General features: G+C 42.8%; 1 protein-coding gene across 1 annotated transcript; it reads right to left on the reverse strand.

The window, feature by feature from the left end:
* Nucleotides 1-9760: 9760 nt before the first annotated feature.
* LOC120417946 (uncharacterized) lies at nucleotides 9761-11580 on the reverse strand. The gene is made up of 2 exons (XM_039580180.2): nucleotides 10627-11580; nucleotides 9761-10563 (listed from the first exon to the last, which is right to left on the reverse strand). The coding sequence occupies exon 1, from the start codon at nucleotides 11578-11580 to the stop codon at nucleotides 10915-10917; it is 666 nt and encodes a 221-aa protein (XP_039436114.1). The 3' UTR covers nucleotides 9761-10563; nucleotides 10627-10914.
* Between the last annotated feature and the right edge of the window lie 771 nt (nucleotides 11581-12351).

A 12351-nucleotide genomic window follows, 5' to 3' on the forward strand; every position in this document is an offset into this window, starting at 1 on the left:
AAAAAATAACGTCTTATCAATTATTTCCTTTTGTAGGGAATATTAATCAAAACAGATGTTTTTATTTCTTTAACTTGAAAATTAAACTAAATAAATCAATTGTTTTCAATGTAAACAGTTTGATTTAGTTTAATTTTGAAATTAAAGCAATAAAAACATCTGTTTTGATTAACATTCTCTTAAATAAATTAAATTATACCCAAAATACTCATTCAACAGAGCCATCTAGTGACAAAAACATTGAACAGAGCCATCTAGTGGCGAAAAGCGGTACTGCCCAGCAGCGGCAATGTACGGTGGCGCCGCCAGTGTTGAATAGAGAAAACAGCAAAAAGCTGCACGGGGCGACACGCACACAATCAAATGAACTGTCAAATTCCATTCAAAGCAAGATGAACATCGGATGGTCAACGCGCTTTGAGCATCGAATGAGCATGATCGTTTATGACCATTCGATGCTCAAAATTTCGGTACCAATGATCAAAGAATTCGCATTGGTTGTTTTGCGTGTAGTAGTGCGGTTGTCAAAATCGTTATCTCTGACTCTCTCACTCCACTGCCACTGACATTGTTTATGTTTTGCTTTTCCTGGCACGGTCCATTGTTCAATTGTTATTGTTTTGGTTTTAGTGGCACGGAGTCATGCACTCACACTAATGCAAAGCAAGATCGTGAGTACCTATGATATACAGCCTTGGATCATCAGGTCATAACTCCCGGGAGTTCCTGGAGGACCCATAATAATCCAACATGGCGAAGGGTATCCATCGTGGTTCACTGAAGCAACCTGAAGCTATACCGATGGTTAATTCACCCATATAGACCTCCGTTGATCTGGTTGATATCCAAGTCATAACTTCAAGGAGTTCTTAGAAGACTTATAACAATCCAACGTACCCCAGTGTGTCCATCGTTGTTCACTGAAGCTACACTCAAACCCCGATGGTTTGACACCAACTGTTAACAGACGAACGGGGTCACTTTTTAGTTTGACACCCCTTTTACACGGAGTTCACGCACACTACCAAACGTGTGTTTTGATAGTGTGCGTGAGCGCCGTGTAAAAAGTGACAGTTCGTCACTTTTTAGTTTGACTTTGACCAACCAACGGGGTACAAACTAAAAAAGTGTCAAACGAAAAAGTGACCAACCATCGGGGGTTGAGTGTATACCGATGGTAAATTCACCCATATAGACCTCCGTCGAGACCTCCGTTGATCAGGTAGCCATCTAGGCCATGACATCCGGGAGTTCTTGGATACCCAGATTTGAGGATGGCCCATTATCAGTGTTTTGTGGATGACCCCTTATATAAATGTTTCGTTTAATTGTAAATAAAATTAAAAAAGAAAATCCCATTTTACGCCAAAACCCTGCAATAACGCTCCTTCGATTTGCGCTCAAACCCCGAAATAACGCTCCCCCGAGTTGCGCTCTTCTTCGGTTTGCGCCCCTCCTCAAAAAGAGCGCACACTTGAAAGATTGGTCTAAGTTTGTTTTTCATGCTAAACACTGCAAATATGAAACTTACCGGAAGTTTCGGATTACCGAAACTGTTGCCCCCGAATAAGCCCCTGGTGGATTGAAAAACCTTTTCCTCAAATCAAATGCAACCGGAAGCAACCCACCGGTAAAATCGATTGCCGCAGTGCCCAGAACCCTCGCTAGAACTAGTTTTACAGATCGGAATAAAAAATTAGCCACCTTCACCTTTCATTTGCGGCCATAACATTTGAAATCGGTTAATTTTCATTTTTTGAGCGATTTCCTTCAACGTTCGACATTTCCAAATGTTGATCCAGCAAACAAAACAGCGCGCTGCTGACAGACCGCGGATGAACTTTTCTTTTGTTCTACAAGGGGAATTGGGGGTAAAACGGTCAAATTGGCAAACATTGATGTTTTAAAATTTGGCCATTCTAGTGCGTTTGAAAGGTCAAATTTGATGTAACAATGCCTAATTTACTGTAAAAATGAATTACATCGCATCAAAGTAGCGATATTTACGAAAACATAATTATTTTTTGATTAAACCGAATGACGAAATGATCATTTAACCCCAATGCACCCCCGAATCTTTTTTCGCGGTGTTCATTCGCTCGCGCCAACTCGCGATCTCCGGGCGGTGAACTTTTCGCCCAATTTTGTCGCCGGCACTTTTCAATGAGAAGATTAATACTGAACAAATCACTTTGGACTGGATTTCCAACGCGGAGGACCTCGTTGAGCGACTTCGCCGTAGAACCACTGACAAACAGACGGGACACTCGAGTGCCGAACCATCGTCCTCCAAAAACGGTTATTTCAAATTGAATTTTGTTTCGGCATCCACTCACCCGGCGCTGATGGCGCTGCTGTCGTGACAGCTCGCCCGTCTTTTCTCAGTGTGTGTGATGCGTGTTTTTGTTTTTAAGTTGAGCGTGAGCACGTGTGAGGCAGCAAATGAAAACAAAAAAAACAGCCTTCCACCTCGAGTGCACCCGCCGGAAGGTCGCTTCATCTGTGGAGAGTTCGAATCCGGCCGAAAGCACCAGAACGACGAGAGCCAGCGGTCTCGGACGTAGTGTTCCGGCGGAAACACGAGCAAACGGACATTTACGGGCACTTCTTCGACACGCACGACTTTGGGTGTATCAATCGGAGGCGAATCTACCTCACGAGGGCGACTCGGACAGCGTGACGGACCGGAAGCGGACTGAAAACCTGAAGTGGCACACTCTTGCTTTTACCCCACTATTAACCAGATAGGCCTGCTCCACTGCCTGCCGAAGTCGAGGCTGCTGCTGAGGCGCCCGCTACTGCGGAGAAAGCCGGATCCTGTGATGGAGTCATCTCCTTCGGAGCAACCTGCTTATCCTTCGTGGACTGCTCAGATTGCTGCTGCTGTCGTCCTTTTGGCATTTTGACGATGTTGCGTCGATCGTGAGCGCCACTCTTCGTGACTTTTTTTTTCGTTATTCGGCCCTTTTGGTTTTGTTCGCTGGCAACTTAATTGCGTTCGTTCCCCGTTCCCCGCAGATGTTTTCAAACGCCCATCGTGGGGATCAATTCCGTTAGTTTTGAAATGGATTTTCCTATTCCGGCGGCCACTACTGGTGTTTTCGTGACCGGGATATCTGGTGTCAGGTGTAATGGTTCATGTTTTCGGTGGAGGAGGAATCTTAGACGGAACATGCAAGCAACCGGGTGGTGGTGTGGTCTCTGTCATTGTGTTTGTCTTGCATCGCTGCAGGTGCTGCCGCATGATTTGCCTCATGAGGTTCTGCCATTGGAAACGGAATCGACCGTGGAACCGACCCACCGTCATTTTCGGCCGTCGGTCTTGATTTATTTATATTAAATTATTTCGAAACAGCTGTTAATGTTTACAATCGTTAAGGCTTGATTGTCTCACGCATACACTGACATGACACATGACAGTAATGGGTTTGTATTGGTGTGTTTGGGCTGCGCTTCGGCATAGGCTCACCAGGTAGCGCTGGCGTCGCCATGATTTGGTGGTTTGATGAAGGACGATGGATTTCAAAAATAATTTGTATGGAGAGTCACGTCTGTTTGTCTGTGGTAGAACCTTGCTTGGCCGACGCGTCGAACACTACTCGCAGTTTTGTGGTCGAGCTCGTCGGCCTCAGGACGGCGTGGTGGGGCATGTAGTACCGATGCTGGTCTACATCTTTGGACTCATCGACCTCACGACAATGACCAAGGGTTTCATACTCATCAATGAACTTAGCATACTGCTGCTTCAGACTTGGTTCTCTGTTAAGACGGCGCTCCAACAGCAGGAACCGACGAAGAGCGAGCGAACGGATGTCTGGCAACCCTGACACATCTTCTCGAAACGGCAATCTAACAACAAATCGACCTGACGGTAAACGACAATGCGTTTCCACGAACAACTTCTCACATTCATCAACATACACCCAATCGGCGGTCGCATGATTGTGATACATGGCGGCATGAAAGTATATCAGAATCTGCATGAAATCTGTCCTCATGCATTTTGATATAGGGGTATGGAATCTATGACATTTCCCCGAAACCCATATTACCGAAGGGACATTTCCCCGAATGCCACTTCCCCGAAAAGACACTTCCCCTAATAGTCATTTCCCCGAATTCCATTTACCCGAATTTCCCATTTCCCCTAATCGACCACATCCCCGAATGCCATTTTCCCGAATGGGCCACAATCCCGAATGCCACTTACCCGATTAGCCATATCCCTGAATAGTCATTTCCCTGAATGCCATCTCCCCGAACGCGCTCCGGCGCGCTCCGGGGCACCGGGCATTTCCGCTTGACCGCGTTCGGGGAAATAGCATTTTATGAGAAAAAAATTGATGGCAATTTTTATCACATCAAACTACATCAGACATGCATCGGCACTATGAGCTCTTTTTAACGGCACTCAGCTTGTTCTAGATGGCATTTTCGTTTAAAGCAATGTTATGCTTGTTGCTAGGTAAAAATCTCTTGTTTTTGGCTTGAATAATGTGTAGAAAACATTGGTTCATTGGAAAACCTGATTTTAGCTATAATTTTCTGTAAATGTTCTCTTAAGCTCTCAAGAAGAACTTCTTAAAAGCTCTTTGAGTGCAATTAAGAGTTCTTAACCTATATCTCAGTTGGGTTTCAAAATAATCTCTCAGGGTCTTCGGGAGCCTAAAAGACAAGCGTAATTAGCGTATTCTAATCACTGGCACAACATGCTGGGTATCTTCTACGTGAAATGCCAAACAAGTTCTTCTAAAAGAGGAGTTAGAGCGGATGCATGTCTGAACTACATATAATATTTCTTGAAAGGTTCGTATTGGCCTTGAATGATCAACTTTCTTTATGGCTTCATTCAGAACAGACGTAGCATTTTAGGGAGGAAGGGGTGTTGAAAGGTTTGGTACTATTCATTCAAATACAATGAATATTGCTACAGACTTTTTTTTATATATTCTCAAAACAAATATTTTTTTCTTATAGACATGATAATAATAATGCAATAGAAGTTTTGTTATTTTTTATGATTCAAAAAACATACCTACCGTGCGATTTTCGTAGTACAAAACCCCGTTCACACTGATTATTTTATTCATAATTGAACAAAAAAAATCTAGTACAATCCAGACTCGATTATCCGAAGGCCTCGGAAAAATTTCACTTCGGATACTCGAATCACGAAAAAACATTTTTTTTTCGATGCCTATTTTTTTATTGTCGAGCTTAAGTATGACCCCTAAACTACGTTAAAGTAATTTAAAACTTTTAAATCCAAGATGGCGGCCAATATGGCAGTGTCGAAATATTGAAAAAATGCATTTTGTAATTTAATAGGCAATCAACTATTCAAATTTGACTAAAATGAGGTTGCAGAACTCAAATTTTATGTTTAAAACAAGAAAAAGAAAAAAAAAGAAAAACGATTAGTGATTCGAATATCCGAAGACCCATATAAACCTTCGGATAATCGAAACTTCGGATAATCGATGCTTTGGATAATCGAGTCCGGACTGTAATTGGATCCTAACATTAAGCTTAAATTTGTGATATTATTGTTCACAACGATAAAGCTAATTTTTCTAAGTACAGTGACCCTTTGAGCGACCGCAAAGGATTTAAAATGGTTTTTTAATTCAATTTTTAAAAATTCACTTCTTGACAGAAAAGCTCCTACTTGACAGCTCGTTCCAAGAGGACCATAGTTGATCCATCCAAAAAATGTTGTCTTGTCAATAACTTTTTTTTTCATAAAAATGAAAAAAAAACGTAATCAGAAATGGTTTTTAATCGTGTTTCTTACCATTGTTCATAAAAATTGTCAAAGGGCTTTACTACATTTACAACAATTTACAACATTTAATCAACAGCATACCCGAAAAAGCTGTTTGTTCGGTAAAATTGAGAAAGAAAATAACTGTTAGTCATGGAAGAAGGCTTTAACGAAAATTTAAAATTTAAATAAACGGCAATTGGCGTAAGTGTCACTTCGGGGGAATGACATTCGGGGAAATGTCATTCGGGGATATGAGCTAGACCCAGGGGTATGACATTTTTGCCCGTTACCGACAATTATCGACATTACCGACGGCTGATTGATTGTATTGCAGAAAAAAATCTTGACAGAGCGAGGATTGAACCATCAACTAGGTTGCTGAGCCGACACGCTACCACCGCGCCATGGACGCTTGATGAATTGTGGGGGACAGAGCGCGAACATAATGTTCTCTCTGGAGTGTTGCTCGGGGACGCGCCAGCATTATATGTGTTGGTGAAAACTGCAGATCGCGGACATGTTCACACGCGGGCTATGAGCTTGCTGCAAAAACTGTTCTAAAATGTAACATTTTCTGTAGCAAATCAACTGTTGCAGATTTTGAGCTATATATTTCCTTTGGGTGTACGAGGGTGGGGGCGTTGGATCGGCAAGATCCTCGACCTCCCAAAACATGGAAATCGTTTGATTCAGCACATCCAACGAAGCGTTGTTCGTGATGTGTGAATGGTTCACAGAATTCTCAATTTCTCCGGAAAATAACCAGCCGAAATTAGTTTCGCGCAACTCTGGCAGACCGTCTGCCAGGTGCAGCTGTGCTGACTTAAGGGGTTACATACATGTAGAAAATCACAAAATTTCATATTACAGAAAATTTATTGAATCCACTAAAAAGATGATTTTCAATAACTCCTGAAAGTTTCATGATATATAATTAAACTAAGTTAGAGACGATTTTAAGCTCAACATTTTGCCGTGCGCAAAGCGGACTGTCAAACTTTCTGAGCGTTTTTCTCGAAACACCGAGTTGATTTACGGGTGCCACGATATCTCGAGATGGGATGGACCAAATTGGCTGAAATTCGGAGTGAAGACTCTGGAGACATGTCCCTTGTGCATGACGAAGCCCGATTTTGAAATTTTGCTTTTTAAAAAAATACAAAATCAAAAACTGTTGATTTTTTATATGAAAAACATAAAAATATTTTTATCTTTTTTAAAAATAAGTTTTTTGAAAATCGGCCTTCGTCATGCACACAGGACCGGTTTAACGAGTCTCCACCAAAATTTTGAGCCGATTCGGTCAAGGCAGTACTAAGATATCGTGGCACCCGTTTTTTGAAACTGCTATCTTCAAATAGCTATATCTCGGCAATGATACAACCAAATGTCTTCTAATTTATTTTGATAATAGATAAAAATTAATATTTCAATGCCCTGAAAACAGATTATAAATAAAATTAAGTGTGAGCTCACACCTCACCTTTGACTTTTTTTTTCGATTTACATGTATGTAACCTCTTAAGCAGGCTGAAAAACATGGGGCACCAATCAACATATCAATTCTCTCGGGGACATTGAACTCTGGATCCGCAAGTTGAATTCCTACCGGGATCGGCCAGGATGAAACATTAATCTTCGACCCGGGGATGATTTCAGTCACTTTTGGAACCACCAGACATGTGATACTGGCGGCGAAGGCCGAGTATCTCGAATGAACGGTAACCCTGACTTTTTCCCTAGCATACATCTTTGACCCACCTACACCAGCGATCGGAACGTACATCGACTCACGAGGGGCCTTCAACTTGTCGGCTATCCGCTTGGAGAGAAAGTTCACTTGCGAGCCACTATCAAGAAGCGCACGGCAAGGAACGGGATCTCCATCGTTCTCGATCATGACAAGAGCCGTCAGCAATATCACAGTTTTCAAACTCTGAGAATGGTTGGATGAACATGAAGAGTTGAGAGGGGTTTGCTGCTGCAGGTTCTGACTCAGTGTAGTGGACGGGGGAATGTTAGGAGATTGAGACTGGGGTGTTGTGGGGTTCATTACTTGGAGGCTTGGGGTTGGTCTTAAGCTTTGAGCTTTGGAGAAAGAGTCGTTATGGAGCAAGGTGTGGTGATTCTTGTGGCAAGTCTGACATTTCAGGTTGCTGAAGCAACTAGAAAGTCGATGACCAGCTCGGAGGCAGTTAAAACATACCTTCAACTCACTAACTTTGGCATTGCGCTCCGGAACTGTCATCGCCAGCAACTGCGAACATTCAAAGTGACGGTGATCCGCCCCACAAACCAGACATGACTTGGCGACCTTTGCAGATGTGGCAGTATGGAATTTTGGGGTTGGTTTGGGGCAAAATGGCTTGGTGGCGCTTTGCTCCTTCGCTGAGCTCAAGACGCGCGAATTTTGGGAACGTTCAAGGACATGGCACTCGGTTTTCAGAAATTGCAATGTTTGGTTAAAGTCTGGCAACTCACCTTGTTTCTGCGTCCTTTCCCACTGCTGTCTAATACTATCATCTAAGCACCCTACCACTAGCTTGTTAATGATAAGTCCTGACAGCCTGTCGACGATGAGTCCTTGGTGCTGCAATCCGACGACGTGGCGATCACAGGCTTTGGTGAGCGCCTGCAAGTCCTTGTGGCTTCCCTTGGTGATTGGCTTGAGCTGCAACAATCCATCGATGTGCGCCCAAGTAACCAATTAGCACTAAATAAAGTCACTGTTCAGCACTAACAGCGCATTTACAGCTGCGGATAAAAGCTAAAATGTTTTGACATCTGCACCAAAAGCGCTTTTACAGCAGATTTGCAGCTGGTTTTGGACTTTACACTCAAAATCAGAAGTACCCTTCAAAAAGGGTTTTATCTACCTTTTATCTGTCATCCCAAAGAAAAAAAACCCTTTTTGAGGGTTACTTCCACCCTTTTTTCAAGTTTACCGGTAGTAACCCTTTGCAAAAGGGTGACGACGGGTGAACTTGAAAAAAAGGGTGGAAGTAACCCTCAAAAGGGGTTTTTTTCTTTGGAATGACAGATAAAGGGTAGATAAAACCCTTTTTGAAGGGTACTTCTGATTTTGAATGTATATTTCTATTTTACAGCTGGGCTCCTACTGTTGTTGTTCCACCCCTGCAAAATGTCAATAAAAAATTGAGAGGCAAAAATATTGTGATCTCTTTCCATCTCTCTCCCCTGCTTCTCTCAATTCTATTTTTGGGTTGTTTGCTACTTTGACGACTCAGCTGACTGAGCGGGGAAGTTGAATTATTTGCTTGAACTCGCGGTGGTGCCGATGTGATGCTGGATGTTGATGATGTTCGATGAATCCTGGGACCTTGTCCTCACGGCCAGTCATGCAATTTGAACGGAACCCGTTCTGCGTTCGTTCTCATTCTTCAAAATGAACTGAACCCCCAGCGCAGGAGCCATTGGTTTGCGTTCCAAAAACAGAACGTCACTTTTTCGTGCCGTTCTCTTCAATGTTTGGAACGCGTTCTGTGAACCGCCCGTAGCCAGAGGCTCTCCATGGTGACTGTTTAACTTAAATTGACATTCAGTCGATTGATTTCCACAGAGCTTGGTAGATCGGTGGTAACATGCAAGTTCAGTGTTCAGAGGAAGCGAGTTTGAATCTCATTTATTTTTACATACACAGAAAAAAAAAGTTGAATTTTGGAATGTTGAAAATTTGGTAGGTTGAATATTACCTCTTTATTTGTGTAATATTACATAAAAAATGTGTAAAAATGTGAACCTGATGAATATTCATCAAAAACTGATGAAAATTCATCATTTTCTGGTGTAAAATTTATCATTTATTTTGCCACAAAATCTGTCACCATTTCCTGATGAATATTACCATCATTTTTTTTTCTGTGTACAAGTTTTTTTCTTCTTTTGTGTGACGTTGGGTACCCACTTTTGGACGCCGATAGAAATGACATTTCATACAATTCAAGAAAAACCCAGCTGGGAAGGCTAGGGAGATTAAAATGATACGGGTCAAAAGACAAAAATGTATCTGAATGCACCTCCAACTAAAAGGTAGTCGAAACCTTATTGTCATTGCAATTTAAAAACTTTTCCAAGTTGAAAAGCTTCAGGAAAAAAAGGGATTCGAACTAACTACCTCTGATTACTAAACCAAATTGATACCACTAAGCTGGCAGGGCTGACATGTAATGGGATGATTAGAAGTCAATTAAGTTTAGCTAGTCTACTTCGGTCTCATCAATGGAAAATGTTGAAGTTCAGAACTGGGTTCTCCGTTCGTTTCAAAAAAGCCTACTGAACGAACGTTTCTTAGAGACGAGCGTTCGTTCTCGGAGCTGTTATTTTTCGTGTTGCTGTGTGAACTTGAACGAACGTAGAACCCGTTCAAAAGCATGACTGCTCACGGCCAAATGAGGTATGGAAGTCCAGGTTTGTTTTCAGAGCTACATAAGCAGTTTTGTTGTTAAGTTAAATGCACAAATCCTATGTAAAAGGAGCATATTCCAATCGACCATGCCACTAGGAACTTTCTCTATATTTTTCAAAACACATTTTTTTTTTGCGGATTCAGGATGAATTTATTATGATTTGAAAGCAATCATTCCACAGGCTCTCTTAACTTACTAAACCGTTTAATTTCATATTATTCACCGCACCGATCAGCCGTGTGTTGGAAGTTCCTCGGGAAATGCCCATGTTGGGCGTTCGAAGCCGGTTGTTGCTTTCGCGCAATGAAATCTCCGCATAAATTTGCCATTTTTCCTCCGTAACCGTAATTTCATGTCAGCTGGAGGTTACTGCAAAGGTCGTAGAAGTGTTTTTTTATCATCAAGAAACTAAAATAATGAAATTATACTTACCAACATAATAAAACGGCTTCAACAGCTGCGTAAACTAAATCTTCTAAGCTGACTGAATTTTTCTCCCCGCTCGATTTGTTTTGGTTTAATGGATGAGAGAGCAAAGAATATTTTTGAATCTGCTTGCTGGTGATCTCTCTCTTTCGCTCTTACACGGCAGCTCTATTCCAGCTATTATTAGAGCAGTTGTTTTACAGCTAATTTGCAATCACCGTAGCTGTTTTGTGACTGGTTAGCTGGTGAATGCTGTTTAGCAGCTCATTTATGATTTCTTTTAGTGCTAGATGGTTACTTGGGCGTATCCACGATGACACGTTGGTTCTCGAACTGCTCACTGATCTCCTTCCAAACTTGCTCGTAGTTGTTGTCTTGAATCATCTTCGCGGTGATCAACCCAGCTGCATCACCGACCAGGGCTTTGTCGAGGTGATGCAGCTTCATGGCGTCGGAATCGCGAGTGCGACCGACGAGGTCTTCGAACATGGCTTTGAACTTTGGCCAGTTCTCCGTCTGCCCGTCGAAGCTCGGTATCGGTGCTCGAAAAGGTTGTTGTTGCACGATCACTTGAGGCGCCACTCCGTTGGCACCGACTTGGATGAGGGCCTGTCCAGCGACCGGTTGGTTGAACAACTCCATCAGCTCTTCGACCAGCACCAGCGTTTCGGTGTGAAGCTGGTCAAACACGTCGAGCACATCATCTTGTTCCTCCTTCTTGTCGTTAGCAACCACTTCGATCACTTCACGATGGCGCAACACGTACTCCTGGTAGTGCGCTTTCAGCTTCTTCTCGTACACTTTCAGCGTCGCCTTGGTTATCCTCTGCGGGTTCTTCTTGGCTTCGTCAAGGGCACTCTTAATTCTCGTCACTTTTCCCTTGACCTGTCCCCGCTGATGAATCAGCGACTTCACTTCATCTGGATCCACGGGCTGCTTCTTTGGCGTGTGTATCACCATTTCGGCGCTCTCACTTCACTTCACTTGTGTCTCAAAGTTTGAGTTCACTTTGCAACCTTTTGCTTGTTGCAACTTTTTGTCCACGGCGTGGACGCACTTTGCCAAATTTTTGTCACGTGTTTTTGGTTCGCAAAACACTTTGGCTGTGCTTCACTTTGGTCTCTTTAGACCCACTATTCTGTTTTTCCTCGCATCCGCTAAAGGCCACTTTCACACGTCCGGGTTGACGGACCACGTTGACTTCCGGTTGGCGACTCTCGTTGAACGTTTACACAATTCCAGTTTGAAGGACCATGAAGGTCCGCATTTTTCGCACAAATCCGGTTTGAAGAACCATGAAGGAGCGCTAGGCCCGGCTCCAGGAGGGCTTTTTGACTGTCCAACCTTTCCACTGTATTGCGGGAAATTTCGTGGCAGCTATCTTGTGGGCTTTCAACTTAACTCTTCGTTTTTGTCCTAGACGGACGGATTTGCCACTCAAGCGTTCACCAACGACACAACTTTGACTTGTGCAACACAGCTTCAAGGCGACAATCGGCGAGTGGACTGTATACACGACGACTCATTTCCTCCAGTGGACTTCTTTGGCCAGGATGCAAGAAAACAGCTTGTTTAACGATGTTAACTTATATATTTACAAGCTTAAACTGACTTACGGACTAACAAATTCATTTGGTTTTTAAGCATAAAATTCCGGCCAATTTTGCCGAATCTTCTTTTCAATCTGAAACAAAAATATTCTTATTCTTTAATCTCCTCTCGGTGCGCAAT

This window comes from Culex pipiens, chromosome 2 (genome assembly GCF_016801865.2).
Source record: "Culex pipiens pallens isolate TS chromosome 2, TS_CPP_V2, whole genome shotgun sequence".
Taxonomy (NCBI): Eukaryota; Metazoa; Arthropoda; class Insecta; order Diptera; family Culicidae; genus Culex; species Culex pipiens.